The sequence below is a fragment of the Crocodylus porosus genome, unplaced genomic scaffold, assembly GCF_001723895.1.
Source record: "Crocodylus porosus isolate Cpor-Errol unplaced genomic scaffold, CroPor_comp1, whole genome shotgun sequence".
In the NCBI taxonomy this organism is placed as follows: Eukaryota; Metazoa; Chordata; order Crocodylia; family Crocodylidae; genus Crocodylus; species Crocodylus porosus.
Genome location: NW_017728909.1, coordinates 27380423 through 27399392, shown reverse-complemented (window position 1 = coordinate 27399392; position 18970 = coordinate 27380423). Strand labels below are relative to the sequence as shown.

The 18970-nt window shown below is 48.3% G+C and overlaps 1 protein-coding gene across 1 annotated transcript in view; it reads right to left on the bottom strand.

Moving 5' to 3' along the window:
* Positions 1-17484, bottom strand: part of OSMR (oncostatin M receptor) — a 59691-nt gene extending 42207 nt beyond the window's left edge. The window contains exons 1-2 of the mRNA XM_019531984.1: positions 17454-17484; positions 5192-5276 (exon numbers count right to left, since the gene is read on the bottom strand). Coding sequence (XP_019387529.1) covers positions 5192-5264 — 73 coding nt within the window. The 5' untranslated portion in view covers positions 5265-5276; positions 17454-17484. The remainder of the gene's footprint in view (positions 1-5191; positions 5277-17453) is intronic.
* Between the last annotated feature and the right edge of the window lie 1486 nt (positions 17485-18970).

Genomic DNA, 18970 nt, shown 5'->3' with positions numbered 1-18970 from the left:
CAGAGTACGGTGCAGCCCAGCAGCTGCAGCCTGCTGCTCCTGGGGCCGCTGCAGCAGGGTCTGGGATGAGTCCAGACAAGCTGCGCTGTGCCCCGTGCCCCACCCCCCAAACTGGATTCTGAAGCAAGAGCTACACCCTCCCACCCCCACACCCCCCAACTCACTGACAGTTCCCTCTGCCTTGCTCCCTTGTGCAGCCCCGAGTGGCACCCCTAGCCCTGCCCCTTCCCTAGTCCCAGCCTCACTCCCTCCCTCCCTCACCATGAGAACCTATCCCTATTTGATACATTATAAAGTGGGTTCACTTTATATGAATTTGATTTATGCACCATTCTCCAGGAATGCATGTACCACATAAATCAAGGAAAAACTGTATGTGCCAACCCAGCAAAAAAACGATATGCCTTTCGTCTGAAAAACCATGAGATCAACCACTACTTCAGAATCACCGGTCCAGGACCCCACTATCCAAACCCAGGTTTTTTTGGAGCCACCCTTGATTGAACCCTCTCATATGAAGAACATATGAAGACAAAAGGAAAGGCAAGCATTTGTAACAGCATCTTGTTTAAGCTCACCAACTGAAATGGGGAGCTAGCAAGAATGAAAACCACGGTTTTATTCAAAACCAAAAGCAAAAACTAGTTTTAAACATGAAGCCATTTTTGTCTCCCTGCTGGTTGGCACCAAGCAGCAGGGCCCCTAGGGCCCCTCAGCAATCCGCAGCATGGAGGCAAAAAGTGGTGCCAAGTTTAAAACTATGGCTTTTGCTTCCCTGCCAATGAGAAGTGAGCCACTAGTGAGGCCCCTCCATCAACCAGCAGTGAGGGGTGCATGGTGGGGAACCTGCAAAATTAAAGGTGTTGCCCATGCATCGGGGGGGGGGGGTCCTGATTGGCAGGGGGCCCTGGGCCTGGCCCCACTGGCCTGTGTGTTAATCTGCCTGTGTCCTGTATGGGGGAGATCTATACATGCTAAACACCTTGACCCCATACTGACTGATAGCTGTCGATGCATCACAAGATATTGGAAGAAGCCTACAAGCCTAAACAGTGTGTACCTGCTGGCTGGCATCGCTCAGCCTGACATCAGAGTAGCTGTGGCCAGCAGGATACAATGATCAAAACAACTTGAAGATGCGAGACACCTGCTGTACAACCACCCTGCAGCACACAAATGACTGACATCATGCAGGAGCTTCCTCACCAGCATCCAACCTCTCAATGCCACACCCAAGGAGACACAATTACAGATGTGGACAAGAGGCTGTAAAAAATACTTAACAGCAGAAAAATGCATATTCCAACGGTAATATGGTATGTGCAGCCAGTGCTACTACCCCTGGGCATGCATCAGTGCTGAGGTAGTGCAGCTGCTGGATTCTTCTTCCCAGCAGTCCTGACAGTGGCAGCTCCTTCTGACTGCCATAGCTGCCAGACCTGGCTCGTCTGCCCCACGTCCACCACTGCAAGCAGGACCCACATAGGCAGGGTACGTGGCTAGGTGGCTGGGATGGGGCAAGGGGCCAGTAGGGAGTGGTGTCTAGGAGCAGGACAGGAGGGAAGGGCCAGGGCTGAGATTGCAAGGTGGTGACAGTGTGGGGTTAGGGTAGAGCCACAATCTGCTGCCCATACATCCCTGCAATGGGAGACGGTTGTATGGGCAGGGCTGTGCAGGGAACAGATTGTGGTTCTGCCCTGGCCCTGTGCTATCACTGTCCAGAGATCCAAGGGTCTCCATGGAGACTGGCCAGAACCCATGTAGGTAGCCAGATGGATGGGATGGAGCTGCAGGCAAGTGGGGAGCTGTGTCTAGGAGCAGGATGGGTGGGGGAGTGGGATCTGGGCATTATTACAGTGCAGGACCCAGGGCAGAGCTGTGAGCTGGTCCTCATATGTTCCTGCCCGTGGAACCAGCGCCCTTCACAGGGGCCTACAGGGAGTGAGGGTGTCTCTGCCCTGGGCCCTGCCCCCATGCTGTCATGAGCCGGCAATAGCAGTCCCAACGCCTCCTGCCTGTCCCTCTCCCAGATGCTGCTCCAGCATGAAGCAGAGCTATTTAGGGAATGTTGGTGAGCTGTTGGAGGAGGTGGAGGTGCTGACTTGACCTGTGACCACTCAAAAAAACACCCTAAGTGACCTTCGAGCCCAAATAACTTGGAGCTCTGCTAACTTCTGTAGACCCCAGTGCAGCCACTTGCAACATCCCCACTGCCTGCCATGAGCCCCAAGTATTGGCAAGGGCCATGGATCCATGGTGCTTGAAGGGGAGACATGGCTATGGAAATGTGGGAGGGCCAGCGGTTTCTGGCAGCTGCTACAGTGATACCTCCCAACCTGCAGTCTCCCCCTCCCCAAGACCAGCCTCCCAGCCTGCAGCTCTCTGACAGACACTGAGTCAAGGATCACGCGGCTGTCCAGCTCCTCCATGGAGAAGTCTCTGGTCTTGACTCCAGATCCCTGAAAGCAGGGTACCAAGTCAAAAGCCCCCTAACCCATGCCTCCCCTCCAAGGTTTCAAATTTGTTGAGTTCAGGCCCTGCAGCATTTCCCCAAACCCCCTTCTAGGTTCTGTCACCCTGTTCTCAAACCCTCCTCCCCACCCTGTCACTGCCAAAGGTTTACTACTTTGTGTTAACTGAGAGGAGGAACCAAGCTGAGACACAGGCAGTGTTCAACAGGTATACTTTACTAAACACAGGAAAAGTTTGGCAACCGCAACATTTTAAACTGAGGCATGTCTCCTCCTCACATTGCATTACCCTGCATCCCAGTGACTGCCTCCCGGGGAGGAGATTAGGGAAGGAGAGGGGAAGGGAGACAGTGGCCAGGAAGCTTGAGTTGTAGGCTGTGGTGCATGGGACATGGGACCAACAGAGCCTGGGGCTGGAGACCCATGGCTCAGTGCTAGAGTGAGAGCACTTGAAGCCCTCCAGACCTATTCATACAGGGAGGGCTCCCAATCCACACAGGTAAGAAGGCAGTTAGCCAGGGCTTCACAGATCTGGACAGCCTGCCATGGTGCAGGGCCATGACTACACACATCAGGGAAGACTTGCTGTCTCTCCCATCCCTGTGCCACGTGCTCTTGGTGCCAGGCCCAGTCTGTAGTTGAAATGTTCTTTCCAGCAGGCTGGCCTCCCCCCCATGGGGTATCATAAGTCAGGGCAGGAAGGGGTAGGCCATGCCCCTGACCAGGATGTCAGGGGTGCCATGATGTTGCCAGTGACAAAATCAGGGACCTTGGGAGCATAGCACTCACTCTTCCTTACCACAGGAAAGGGGCAGTTGCACAAGATGCGGACATCATCCTCATTGGATGCATAAAGGTCTGTGGCCCAGTCATGCCTCAGACTCCTGACGTGTGTGCGTGCGTGTGTGTGTGCGTGCACCATCAGATGTCTTGTTCACCTTGCTGGTGTCATCTGACCTCAGCTGTCTTTCCTGCCCAAGTGCAGGGGGGCTAGACCCAATGATCTCATGAGGTCCAGTCCAGCCCCTAACACAGGAGCAGGCAATTATTTTGGGCAGAGGGCTGCTTACCCAGTGTTGGCAAGCTGTCGAGAGCTGCATGGGTAGCCCCACCTCTTGACAGGTGCCCCACCTCCTGGTGACCATCCTGGGACCAATGTCCCAGGGTGAGCATTGGTGGGGCCCAAAGCGGGGCACAGGTTGTCAGGGGTCGTGGAGCCAGGCTGGGCTGCACCAGCAGGGAGAGGGGGAAGCTGGCCCAGCTCCATAGAGCTGCAGCCAGCTGGGACCCCATGCTCCTGCCACCCTGCTCTGGGCCCTGCTGGCACTGGCCCTGGGACACTGGTGCAGGCCCCATGCTCCCGCTGGCTCCCGCACCTGCTTACTCCCAGTGCCCCACGGTACAGGCAGGGGGCAGCGCACAGCCCCAACCCCCTGCTCACTGGCAGGAAAGAAGCTGGTGCTGAGCATGGGGAAAAACAGCCCCTTGCCCACCCCATGGCCCCACACAGGGCAGTCTGGAGCAGGCACAGGCAGCCCCCTGCAGCCTACGAGTGGCTGCAGCGCAGAGCACCAGCCACGGGGCGAGTGAGGGGCCGGTTTTGCCCATGCTCAGCACCAGCTTGTAACCTGGCCCCACTGCCAGCCTGGGCTCTGCGACAGCTCTGGGCTTGCCTGTCAGTGGCAGCAGCTGCAGCCTCCCTGCTTGCTGCACTGGAAAGCCCAGAGGCTGCAGTGGCAAACACTGCCTGGCATGGCAAGCGGGGGGACCACAGCTGCTGTTGCCACACGCAGCCCCAATGGGCAAGCCCAGAGCTGGCGCAGGGCTCAGGCTGCCAGCGGGGCTGGGTTACAAGGTGATGCTGACTGTGGAGGGGGTGGAAAAAGTGGCCCCTCACCCAACCCATGCCTGGCACCCCATGCTGCAGCCACTTGCAGCCTGCATGGGGCTGCCTGTGCCTGCTCAGGACAGCCCCGTACAGGCTGTGAGCACCTGCAGCAGGGAGTGCTGGCTGGTGTCCTGGCTGGGGGAGGGGCCACTTTCCCTCCCCAGCACTCAGCTTTTCCCCAGGCTCCTTCCCAGCATGGAGAAAAGTGACCCCTCACCCACCCCATGGCCAGCGCTCCCTGCTGTGCAGGCTGCAAACAGCTGCAGAGCTGTCCAGACCAGGAACAGGCAGCCCCACATAGGCAGTGAGCAGCTGCAGTGCAGGTCACCAGCCACAGGGCGAACAGGAGGCCACTTTCCCCCACCCCATGCTCAGCTTTTCCCCAGGCTCCTTCCCTGCCTCGGGTCCCCTCCTGCCCTTCCTCCCCACTGGCTTACCTGAGGTTCTGGTACAGGGCAGCCATGTGCTCCCAGGCCAGAAGCCCTGGCTGAGACTTCCGGCTAGTGGGGGCAGGGCTGGGCAAGCCCTGCTGTTGTGGGAGCCCACCAGGCTTCCCCTAGGCCCTGTCATTTTTTACAGGAACCAAGGGTAGATAAATATTAATTTTCTAAATTTTTAGGGGCCCTGTGGTCTGGATAGGATGGTCTTGTGGGTCGTATTTTGCCCCTGCCCTAACATCTATGAACCTACGATTTGGTTAATGTCGTGATATGTTGCTCAATCCAGGAGCAACCAATCCAGGAAAGCTGGGTATGAGACAACCTTAATTTCTTCACAGTAAATTCTATTTGTTGTATATGTATTTCAAAAGAAGCATGCTTCAGATAGTTACCTTTAGTGTGATATATACAGAAGCAAGTTGTCACACAGAGGAGCAGTGTCTGAAGCTCAAAATGATTCATCATTATCCAACTTCCCTGGAAAAGAACATATTGTGAAAGAGTAAATTTCACAAGAAGACAGGCAAGGATATGTCATAAAGCTCTCACAACTATACAATTGACTCAGTAAAAGATATCACAAAAAAGTCCTTACATCTTACATACTTCCTAGACCATAACAGCTACAACATTGCTGCCCTCCTCCAAAGAAATATAGAAAGTAAAAAGAAAGTACTGGTCCCTCTTATGATCTGGTAGAAAAGGTAAAAAATGCACCCAATTTAGCAAAGATTAAATTAAGCACCAGCAGCCACAATCAGCTCCACTTACTGTGGATTTAGGTACCCAAGAACTATTCTGCCCACTTCTGCATCTCTGTAAATCGGTTGATACGTCTGCCTTTGAAATGCACCATTATCTTGGCTTTAAAGCTAAGTCACAAAAAGAAACGACTTGTATTTTTCACTAATGGTTTTTCAGGGGCTTAAGGTGAAATACAATTGCGCTTAGGCACCTAATAGGTAGAATATCTTCTACATTTCTGGATCTACCACATAAGTAAATAAGACTTCCAAAAGGCTTTTGATTTAGTATCCCATGATATCCTTGTGGGAAAACTGGAAAACTGTGGGCTCAGTTGCTCAACGGTTCAGTGGGTGCGAAACTGGCTACAGGATAGGACTCGGAGAGTTCTCCTGACACAAAGTGTCCCCTGGTTTCCCTCATGGGTTTGTGCTTGGACTGCTGCTTTTCAACATCTTTATCGATGACTTGGATGCGGAAGTGAAAAGCTTGCTGGCCAAGTTTGCGGACGACACCAAGTTATGTGGCAGTGTGGTCACGTCAGAAGAGAGGTTGCAGATACAGGCAGACCTGGACAGCCTCAAGAGTTGGGCAGATGAAGTTTAACACTTCATCTGCGCAGAAACAGATGAAGTTTAACACTTCCAAGTGTAAGGTGCTCCATCTGGGGGCAAACAACCCGCAACATACATACTGGCTCAGTGGTAACAGCTTGACTTGCACCATGGCCGAAAGAGACCTAGGGGTAATGATTGACCATCACATGAATATGAGCCATCAGTGTGAGGCAGGGGTCAGCAGGGCAAATATCATGCTGGGATGCACTTACTGATGCATCTCGTGTAAAACTAAGGAAGAGATATTCCCACTGTACTCAGCACTGGTGAGGCCACAGCTGGAGTACTGGACTGTCCGGTTCTGGGCACCACACTTCAATAAGGACGTGGAAAAACTTGAGATGGTCCAGAAAAGAGCCACCTGTATGATCAGGGACTTGCAAGGCAAACATACGAGGAAAGGCTAAGGGACCTGGGCCTCTTTAGCCTAAAGAAGAGAAGGTTGAGAGGGGACTTGATAGCGGCTTACCACTATATCAGAGGAGTAAATCAGTAGCTTGGTGAACAACTGTTCACTAAGGGACCCCCGAGGAAGACCAGGACCAATGGATACAAACTCCTGGAAGGCCACTTAATACCAGGAAAAATTCCTTCACAGTCAGGGTGTCCAGGCTGTGGAATAAACTCCCTCCAGAGGTGATGCAGTCACCTACCCTGGAGGTTTTCAAGAGGAAACTGCCAGTCTCCTCACTGGGGTCACCTAACTCCAGCTGTCTTCCTGCCTAGAGTGGGGGGGGCTGGACCAGGTGATCTGCAAGGTCCCTTCCAGCCCGTAACAATCTATGAATCTATGAATCTCTACACCATACCAGCAAAAGTAATTTGTAAAATATCCCATGGATGAGAGAACAGAATTCAGCTCCCCTTGGAGCTGATCTGAGGCCTCTCAGAGTCAATGGGCACATCTGCACGCGCATATTAATGTGTTTGAAAAAACTCCAGAACTTATCACTCCACAGTTTATTGCTCCTGCACCTGACAAGCAAAGCACATTGAGCTGATTTGGAGCAGCCCTGGCTGGCAAAGGTTTTGGGGGGTTAGCCTGCCAACCCAAGGCTGCTCTGACCAAGCTCAATGTGCTGCAGAGAGGCTGACTGGGTCACAAAGGTGCAGGGCTAGCAGGCAGGCAATGTCTATACATGCACTGCTGCAGAGTTTTTTACTCCACTGCAGGACAGTACTTGTATTGTCTTCAATACTCCACTGCAGAATAATACTTGTATTTACATTAAATCAGTTTACTCCAGCCCAATAGGGGCACATGTGTAGATGCAAGACGTTTACTGTGCACCTAACTGGCCTACTGTAAGGTAAACATCTCTTGTAGATGCACCCAATGAGAAGAATCCCATGGACTGCAAATGGGCTTGGATCCTGCCCTGAGGGCATTTTTACACATGCTCCCAAGGCAGCCCTGGGAGCTTTTAATTAGCGATTTGCACTAATTAAAAGCACCCAGCGCTGCATCAAGTACAGGTGTGTAAGTGGCACAGCACGCATCAGCGCTGAGAAAATGGTGGCATTTTGCTTTCAATTAAAGCATATCAAATGTGTTTTAGTTCAAAGTGCACCACCCGCCATTTTCTTAGCGCTGATGTGCACTGCGCCACTTGTACACATGTTGCTGCTGCAGCACCGGGCACATCAATTAGGTGCTCAGGCAGACTCAATTAATCGAATCTAGATTTCCAGACTGGATTTCTAGCGCATCAGAGCAGACTCACTGCATATGTGTAAGTGTCCTGAGTTACTAGCAATGAACCAGAAAAAAATCTACAATGTTCTGTTGTGGCACTTTGTTTCTAACTGAAATAAATGCACCAAATTCTCTGTCTTTCCAGGAACAGAAATGAGTGACAGTCTCAACTGTTTAAGAACCCAGTGTTGACAGCCTGCTTTGTACCTTGAGATTCTCATTGCAACTGACTAGAAATTGGTCTGAAAGTGCAAGACTGGACCCTAAGGACTGATCAGGTACAATGTTACATGATACAGAGCACCTTCATCTCTCATCAAAGTCAGTGCCCAAGCAGGGAGAAAGGATGAAAAAAGGAAGGATGATCCTGTCACAACAGAGTCAAAGAAGGCTCAGGGTGGGGATGCTGATGCATGTGATGCTCTGGGTACTTTAATTAGATTGGCTTTCATAGCTACTTAAATTAAAGTGCCCCTCCTTCCCCCCCAATTTCTGGAGCACGTGTATAAATGCTCATAGGTGCTACATAGTCAACAAGTTGGTACAATAAGAATGGGGGCCATTTCGATTTCATTTTCACATTTACAGTACTGGGCTTTGGAATTACACATATATTACAAATAAAAAGGAATTTTTCCACCACTCCATCTCTGACCCCCATAGAAAAGATACCTGAAAGGTGAACTGTACAGAGGGGGGGAAAAAGAGTAGGAGCTCCAGGCTCTTCAGTTATCCACATAGTATTAATTATCTATGAGTCAGGCAAGAATATCGCCTCTGAGAAATAGTGAGTTGTCAAATCAGAGAAAAGACAGCTACCATGGGTAAAAATTATAAGGGGTGTGGAGCAGCTGCCATATCAGGCGAGACTAAAAGACTAGGATGCTTCAATATGGAAAGACGGCAGAAGGGGGATATGATCACAGTCTATAAAATTATGAAAGGTATGGATCAAGTGAACAGGGAACTGTTATTCACCATGTCCCAGGATACTAAAACTAGGGAGCACCTGATGAAATCAATAGCTGACAGATTTAAAACTAACAAGAGAAAGTACTTTTTATGCAATGTGTAGTTAAGTTATAAAATTAATTTCTCTAGGAGGTGATGAAGGCAGATAGTATAGCCAGGTTCAAACAAGGCCTGGATAAATTAATGGATGATAGATCTATTAATGGATGATAGCTCTATTAATGAATAGGGGATAGATTACTCCAGAGATATCCAGTTCAATGCTCGCTCTCTCCCTCTATATCCTCTTCTGCACTGTCAGAGGCCAAAGCAGAATACTGGGCTAGATGGACCCATTGGTCGTTGTATGGCTGCTTATGTTCTTAGGTACATGGCACCAATTACTTTAATTGTTCCATTGTTGATCTGAATATATAATAAAGTTACTTTCTTTAAGAAACATTGCCAACAGCTTTCTTGGCCCTAGCAGAAACTGTGTATTGCCATAATTCACTGAAACTGAACCAGCTATTTACTTAATTCCTGAAAATGACACATAAGGCTGAGTCAGCCATATGCATTTAAATAAAGGAGGCAGACTTGCATACTATTTTCTTGTTAGTTATTTTGATATCAAAACAATTCTGTATCTTACAACACCAATTCTGTTGACACATGGCTATTAACACAACACTCTATTCCAATACAATATAACCTCATACATCCGGCACGCTCAGGACCAAGTCCCTGCCGGAAATTTAAAAACTCCAGATTTTTGAAACAGGAGTAGTGGCTGGCCACGGGGGAGGGGGAATCTTTCTGACTCTTAAACTTTGTCTAAATGACACCCCACAAGGACTAATAAGGAACTAGGTGGAACTACATCTCCAGGGTCCCAGAACAAAGACATCTCTCAAACTTTGCAATCATTTACGTAGCAATATCTTCTATTTCCCTCAAATTCTTGCTTTGGGAACAGCCTTAGACTGTATAGCAGGAGACAGGAAGGGTTTGGTAAGGAAATGTATACCCCCTGTTTTATTCGCATGTCTTTCTTTCTGTTATGCCATTTAATTAGCTTTACACAATACTCTTTTGTCCAAACAATCCCTTTTCTTGTCATTTAGAAAATGCATTGGCAAAGAATACATTTGGGCAGAATTAATTTGGTTAATGGACCATTAATCAATTGATTCCCTCCTCTGAGCACAAATACTTTTCCAGTTGATTGTAGTGCTTGAAGTAGGTTTTGCCAGTGCGGAGAGTTCACTATTACTGTTCTATGCTTAGAAAAAGAAGATTGTATCAAAACAGTTTGGGATCCTATGACTTTTGCACATAGTTAGTAAATGCCTAACTCTGTGTACAGTCCCATAACAGAGTAAGGCACGACTCAATATAAGAGTGATAAAAAGAGGCCCGTTATTTGTAGATTCAATATTTTGTGTCAGACTTTACTAAGACAACTTTATAGGACTCTGACTGGGAAGTGGACATAAATGAAATCATTGACAAAGTGCAGAAAATCAGACTTCAGATGAGAATAAGGCTCTGTCTATATTGTTTGATCTTCTGTATAGAAATCTAAATATTATAGATTAGTCTTGCTGTCTAAGTATAGTGCACATTAGTTTATTCAAAATACTTATATTGGCTGACTCTGTAACCTATGTAGATGCCTGTATATTTAACTCTTAGTGGTAAAGAAATTAAACTAGAAAAAACCTTAGTATTTTACTAAAATGTTGGAACCTTGAATACTATGTACTTTACATTGTACAGTAATGTTACACATTTGATTAAATGTGTCCTTATCTGCACTAAATCAAAAGCTTATTTAATGTTAATTTACAATGTGCAAACTAGTTTTTTTATTTGTTTGATTGACGCCTTTCTTGCTTAAATCTTTCTTCTGTACATTTTAATATCCTGGACCCAACCCTCGTTCAATGTTAATCACTGTACTTCAGTTGACTCCAATGCTATGGTGTTTTACCCCAGCTAAGAATCTTAAGGTGCCTGTACATGAGCACAGAGGCTGCTCTGACACGCTCTAATTACAGCATGTCCGAGCAGCCTCTATTAATCAAGTCTACTGGAGCGTGGTACTTGTCACAGCCTCCATGTCCTGTGTATCAGCATCCCTGTACTTCAAAATGGCAGCATGGGCACCTTAACTAAAGCTGGTTCAACAAGTTTTAGTTAAAGTGCCCCTGCCACCGTTTTGAAATGTGGGGACACTGATACCCGAGACACCTTTGACTTAGAGCCACCCTTATTAGAGCGCCCCCACCCTCACCCATGGAGCATATGTAATAACACCCTCAGTTCTACGTTTCCGGGACTATTTAACATGTTTGCTCACTCTTCTGCCTGTTTGCTCATTTTAAGGATCTGTGGCTCTTAGAATCTGAACTTGCAAACTGTAAGGGTACTAGTAAGTTAGGTAACAACAGTTCACATGAAAGAGGGTTTGCAGTTTTAAGTTTTATTCTTGTAGTGGAGCTACTAATATGGGTGGGTGCACCTAACAACCCACCACTCTTACATCTTCCAGGGAAGCTCCATCCAACAATTATACTCTTACCCAGTGGCAATAATGTGTGTAGAATACCATCTGCAAGGCTTGGGGCATGGTAAAGGGGAGGTTTGGAGCCACGCATACGGCCCATAAGCGTGGGGATGTCCCGAGACATCCATTGTGAAATGGGACCCTCAAGGGGTCCGGTAACCCATTGGGTTCAGTGGGGTCTATCAAAACTGTGTCCAAGTAGACTTGAAGGCAGCCTCCCTATTTATTATAATTATATCAAGACGTGGTGGGTGAGAATAGAGGGTGCCCATCAGGCTGAATTGGCATGGTTGAGGGGCCCTAGAGGTAACACAACCATCCTTGGGGACCCCATCTCATGACAGCATGGTGATGCTTATGTCATTCTTCTCTATTCAGCTCAAGTGCCAGGCTCCTATTCAGGCCTGACCCAAGGACCACCAAGTCTAATGAGGCATGCACTGACATAGACCATTTCAATGACAGAACAAGAGAAACTAGTAGTGAAGGAACAGGAAAGAAGTGGGAGATGGATGATGACAGAAATTAAAAAGTGGGAAATAGAGAACAAAATAAGATGATGACAGATAAGTGCGAGTGCCTCAAGTAGAGGGGTAACATTCTGAAACATTTTTTTTTAAACAAACCAAAGAGCATCCATGTACATTAAATATGAATACATACATCTACCAGGTTCTTCTGAAAACCTGTCTTCCATAGACTTACTCATTCTTTTTCTGGCTTACTCTGTTGTTCTCTCTCTATGTCAAGATTGCTCTAATTTCCTGTTTTGTTTTGTTTTTCTCCTATAACTCATTCTTCCTCTAAGAAAAGGTATAAATTGCATCCAAAGGAAGTTAATGAATTACTGCTGCTTTGTGATACAATAGATTTTACTCTCTGTGGAGTGGGTTTGGAGGGAAGGAAATGGTAAAGTGACTGAATACTGACAGGTGAGAAAGTGGGGGTTCAGGACAGTCCTGCATCGGGTTGGATACCAGTGGATGACCCGCAAAGTGGTTTCAGTTTGGGTCAGAATGTGAACTAGTTCACATTTTACAGTTTGGGTGTGGGTCAGAAAAAAAACATTTTGACTCGGGTCAAAATAAGCTTCGCCATGTTGCAGCTAGGCAAGGCCTTAAAGGCCTATATACCAGTGCTCGTAGTATGGGGAATAAACAGGAATAGCCAGTTCAGACCCAGACATAATAGGGTTTACAGAAACGTGGTGGGATTCATCCCACAACTGGGCAGTTAGCATTAGGGGCTTTACAGGTGGGACAGAGAAGGAAGGAAAGGCGGGAGTGTGGTGCTCTATGTCAAGCAGCAATACACATCCTCTGCCAGCAGAATGGGGTCAAAGGAGGGGCAAGCTGAAATGCTCTGGGTCAAGATACAGGGGGGCCGTCGGGAGAGGGATCTAACAGTGGGGGTCAACTACAGACCCCCCAGCCAAGGGAAGGAGCTGGACTGGGAATTTTGGGGCCAGCTTGCAGAGGCACTTAAGGCAAGGGATGTAGTTGTCATGGGTGATGTAAATTACCCGGACATCTGCTGGGAGGAACAGTCAGCCAGGTTGGACTGTTCCAGGAGGTTCCTGGCTGAGATACAGGACCTCCACTTAATTCAGGAGATGCACAGTCCCACCAGAGGAAATGCCCCATTGGACCTGGTCCTGGCCACAGGCGACGACCTGGTAAGGGGCCTCCAGGTTCTTGACCACCTGGGGGATAGCGATTATCGCTTGCTGGAGTTTACCATTCAGCACAGGGTGTCAAGGGCCTGCAGCAAGGTGGTAGCCGTAGACTTCAAGAGAGCCAACTTCAAGGAGTTGAGGAGATTAGTGGGAGAGGCGCTGGGGTTCTCGAGAGCAGGGGAGCTCAGTGCCCAAGATAAGTGGTTGTTCCTTAAGGAGACAATACTCCAGGCCCAAGGGGTGACCATCCCAACAAGAAGCAGGGGGGGCAAGAGTGCCCAAAAGCTCCCCTGGCTCACCAAGGGTGTCCAGGAATGCCTGATTGCCAAAAAGGTGGTGTACACCCGGTGGAAGTGGGGTGCTATCTCCAAAGAGGAGTATACCTCCTCTACTCGGGCCTGTAGGGGGCCTGTCAGGAAAACGAAGGCAGACATAGAGCTAGGACTTGCGTCCAAAATCAAAGATAACAAAAAGTCCTTTTTCAAATATATAGGGAGGATGAGGAAGGCACCGGGAAATGTGGGGCCCCTGCAAGATCCTCTGGGCCATCTGGTGGTTGCACCAGAGGAGAAAGTAGACCTCTTTAACCAATTCTTCACCTCTGTTTTCTTGGGCAGGGGCTGGGACTTCCCCACCGTGATGCAAGATGGACTCGAGGGGAACGCCCCCAGACCTCAGGTTGGGGAGGACTGGGTTAGAGAGCTTCTGGAGGGGCTGGCTGTGTTCAAATCAGTGGATCCAGATACTCTCCACCCCAGGGTGTTGAGGGAGCTAGCAGGGGTTATTACAGGGCCCTTGGCACGGCTTTATGAGCACTCGTGGTGCTTGGGCCAGGTGCCAGATGATTTGAAGGTAGCCATCATGGTCCTCATCTTTAAAAAAGGGAGGAGGGAGGACCCGGGCAACTATAGGCCCGTCAATCTTATCTCAATCCTAGGGAAACTCTTCGAGAAGATCATCATGGAGCATATCTGCAATGGGCCAGCCTCAGAGATGATGTTCAAGAGCAACTAGCACGTTTTCATTAGGGGCAGGTCAAGTCAGACCAACCTGATTGCCTTTTATGATCAGGTCACAAAAGCACTGGATGCAGGTGTCGCTGTGGACGTAGTCTTTCTGGACTTCAGCAAGGCCTTTGACACCGTCTCCCACCCTGTCCTCATTAAAAAACTAGGTGACTGTAGCATTGATGCCTACACAGTCAAATGGATTGCATATTGGCTGAAGGGTTGTACTCAGAGGGTGGTGGTGGATGGGTCATATTAGACCTGGGGAGAAGTGGGCAGTGGAGTCCCCCAGGGCTCAGTCCTTGGGCCTGCACTGTTCAATCTCTTTATCAGCGATTTGGACAATGGGGTGAAAAGCACCCTGTTTAAATTCACTGGTGATACCAAAATTTGGAGTGAGGTGAGCACGCTAGTAGGGAGGGAAAGACTGCAGCAAGACTTGGATAGGATACAGGGGTGGGCTAGCAAAAACAGGATGTGCTTCAATATTGACAAGTGCAGGGTGCTGCACTTGGGCAGTAGTAAACAGCAGCACATTTATAAGATGGGAAACTCCCTTCTTGAGAGCATGGAGGCAGAAAGGGATCTTGGAGTCATTATTGACTCCGAGATGAACATGGGCCGACAATGCGAGGTCACGGTTGGAAGGGCTAACTGGACCTTGTCGTGCCTCCACAGGTGCATCTCAAGTAGGGCCAAGGAGGTGATCCTCCCCCACTACGTGACACTAGTCAGGCCACAGCTGGAGTACTGCATCCAGTTCTGTGCGCCCCACTTCAGGAGGGATGTGGACAACACTGAGAGGGTCCAGATGAGGGCCACCCGCATGATCCAGGGACTACAGGGCAGACCCTACAATGAGAGACTGTGGGACCTGAACCTGTTCAGCCTTCACAAGAGAAGGCTGACGGGGGACCTGGTGACCGTCTATAAACTCACTAGGGGGGACCAGAAGGGTTTGAGAGAGACCTTGTTTCCCCTAGCACCCCTGGCATAACAAGGAATAACGGCCACATGTTGTTGGAGAGTAGGTTTAAATTAGACATCCGTAAGAACTACTTCACAGTCAGGGTGGCTAGGATCTGGAACCAACTTCCTAGGGAAGTGGTGCTGGCTCCCGCCCTGGGGGTCTTTAAGAAGAGGCTTGATGCCTACCTAGCTGGAGTCATTTAAGTCCCCAGGCGGGGGTCGGATTTGAAGATCTACAAGGTCCCTTCGGACCGGACGATTCTATGTTTTGTTTAATTTACAAGTAGGGAAACCCTTTGCTAGGAGATAGCCAGTTAATTAACACCCTCTTCAACAAAGTAGGTGTTAAAAGCCAGTAATTAAGCCTGGTCAGCAGCATGCTGATGTCACCAGCTGGGGCCAGGATTGGCTGCATTTCCCCCTCATCTCCTCCCCAACAAGCAGCTTCCCATGCTTTTTGGCACCTGGGAAAGCACTGACTTGCTAACGTGGCTTGTGGGTTCAGGTCTGGTTCTATAATATCAGGTATGAGTCGGAAGTGGGCCTTTAAAATCAGACCCACACAGGTCACTAGTTCAGGATTAAGAGAATAGGTCAGTTCAATAACTTGTAGGCAGCCAGCCCTCATCCCCCTGCCAATGGCATCCCAAAGCAAAGTTAGGGCCCAGGAATAGTTTGGCACTTCAGGGAGCCTACAGGGAGCAGGCTAGGGCCTAGACCACCAAGCAGCAATGTTTTTTCTAGCAGAAGGCCAGAAAGACCTGACTTGGGTCTGAGGCAAGTCAGTGCCAGGACCCAGGTACTGCCATTTCTTCCTGGCACTCAGCCATGGCATGGGTGAAGCCCCCTGGCTTGATGGGCCAGATATAGAGGCATAACAAGGCAGCTGTACACTCATGACAGCTTTAACACATGGAGCAGTGTTGGTCTGCTGAGGTGCTGATCCTGGCATTGCAGTCAGCTACCACTGTGGTAGCAACTATTTCTGTGCCCACCCTCCTCCCCAACAAAGGCAGCATTGATTTTGCTGGCCTGGTTGTCTGCCTGCCCCCTCACCGCACCTTGCAGTGTTACTGGCCAGATCCAGTGGCTCCCTGGGCTGGATCCAGCCTGTAGTTGTTGGTTGCCGATGCCTGGCCTAGACCACATCAACTGCTAAGAATAGCAGTGTCTAGACTACTGCCCCTCTCTGGAGCTGGGGCAACTCCATTCTTTTGGCTTTTAGAGCCAGAAGCCTCCTTTGGGCAGGGGCCTGCGAGTGGCTTTTTTAAAGAAGTCCTGCTCAGTTCTTTCAAACCTGGCCTGAACAGGAGGTGGCACCAGTGCCTGCCTTTTATGTACTATCGTACTGTTTAAAACACTTTCCTGGGAAGTTGGAGACCTGCATGCAACTTCTTCCTCACCCTGGGAGAACTCAAACTCAGATTTCCTACAACCCAAAAGAGTGCCCTAATTACCAGACTTTAAGCTAGAGAGAGGGTAGGACTACTCTCCAACTTTGCTTTTGAAGGAGTTTGGCCACGTGTCAGCCAAATATCCAAAACTAGTGGACCAGATGACTAATCATGAAGAAGCCTGACTATCTACCCATGGCTACAGAACTCACCCAGGAGGGGAAGGTCTGGCTCCTGGACTACTTATGCCTATTACATTAGATTGCCAGTCAGTAAAAATACAAAAATCATTCTGACACTGCCAACCTGTTCAGGCCAGAGAAAGGATACTGAATGCTAACATTATGTTCAGGGCTCAAAATACATGTTGACTCTTGGGGGAGATCTACAAAAAAAATGGGTTGGGTCAGGGCTGTGTGCAAGGGTTCCCAGGGCTGGGGCCAGCAGTGGTGGCAGCCAAAAGGAGTCACCGCTGCTGCCTGGGCCGCTTAGAAAGACGCAGGGCAGGCTGGGGGCTGTGCACAATGGTGCATGGGCTTTGGACTGTTGTGGGGGTGGGGGTGGAAGGAGTGCTGACCAGCCCCAAGGGGGTTCTCATCTCTTATGGGAGGGTCTTGTCTCTTATGGGTGGCTCAGCCCCCACCCCGCTCCAGCTCCTCTCTAATTCAAACCCTGACTATGTTCTTAAAAAAAAACACTTATTCAGAAGGCTGTGGTCAACTGTTCATCTTCTTCCCCCTGTGGACATGGATAAATCAGCCTAATTTACAGTAATGGTTAGGACTGGCTCTTAGGAAAGCCTTTACACAGTAGTGAAAGACTGGAACAGTTTACCTAAGAGTCAGTGGGAGGTGTTTAAGATGTTAGATGAGTAATTCTTAACCATGTTGCCACAGCACCCCAGGGTGCCACAAAATTATTTTAAAGGTGCCATACAATATTAGGGCTGTTAGGTACGCAATCACCTTCATGAGATAAACCAAGAAATTTCATATAGGAATCAATAATATCAAAAACATTCCAACTTACTGTTGTGTTTCCAAGTTCTCTGCAGCAGAAGAACTGCTCTAGTATTTTTCTGTAGTCAAAATCCACTGAAAACTAAAAGCTGGAGTTTTCTGAGGGTTGCCTTGACCCTAAAAAGGTTGAGATCCACTGGGTTAGACAAATACCCAACAGGAATGGTTTAAGTATACTTGATGCTGCCTCCCTCTGCTGACTTCCCTTGAGTTCCCTTCTAGTCCCACATTTCCATGACTATGGACAAAAGTAAACATTTTCCCATTATTCAAATGTTAAGAATGATCTAATATAAACATTTAGACTCAAATCCTCAAACGCAAAAGTGCATAAGCCACATTAACACAATGTGAATTAGGTGCTTGAATATCTTCAGGGATCTGGCCCTTACTGTCCAAAGTGCAATGACTTATTCCAGGGGCTGTCAACTGGGGGACTTGAGAAGGCCCTAGGGTGTATGCATGGGCAGGCGGGGATGGAGCACTGCCACGCAGACTCTGCCGGACAGGCCGGACACAGGGGAAGTTCGCACGTGGTAGCTGCCGCCGCTCCACATCCAACCGCTTGCCCACACCCCTCCAACTCACCAGTTGGGGTCCACTGCTCTGTGTCCTGCTGCCAGGAGGTACAATGATGCAAAAAGATTGAAAACCCCTGACTTATTCCATTGTCCTTTATACTCTAGTAACACCACGGATCAGGCCCCATTGTGCTAGCTGTACAAATGTATTTTTAAAAGACTGCCCCTACCTTAAAAAAATTATGCCTACAGACTCTAGGTCAATCCTGTCTGCATTATTCTTCTTCCAGCTGTAAGGTCCACAATATTATCTATATAAAACTCTGTCTCCAGTGCTCTTCATGTACTTAATGAAAATTAAAACCACAGGCAAGCCGAGTCCTTAAATCAATTTGCATTTCACACAAGTAAATAGATTTTGGCAAAGAAACAGGTTTCAGCTTCTAGTTTCCAAGAAATTGTCTTCTGCTGTAGAAAAAGATTATGTACTGGGTAGTGTTTATACATCATGTGCTCTACAAGAAGGGAAAAAAAATCACTCCCATGTCTCACAGATACCTCAGATTCATCCTCAGCACAAATGATAAAAGCTTTTATCCTGGATAAACCACTTCAGTTCTATCCACATTCTTGCCCCTACAGGTATACATCCAAAATAGAGTTTGTGAAGCCAAAATTAGCCAGATCTTGCAGAACAGAGCTGCCAGATTAGGATTTTAATATTTTTCGTGCCCAGTGGAATTAAAATTCATATTTTTTTCTCTCTCTCTGTTGTTAACTTGAATTGACTACCATTTGACTTGACTAATAAGTATAAATTCTAGTTTATTCACAAACAAATAAATGTCTGTAAGTTTGCCTTAGGTCTCCGCTAATGTAAGCCATTCTTTTTTACCCTTTTGCTAATAGCCTCCAGAGAATAGAAAATATTATTCCTATTCCTACATTCAGAATCATATTCCCTTTTTGGTTAGATTATACAAACTGTAGTTGGTGGCTGTTTTGA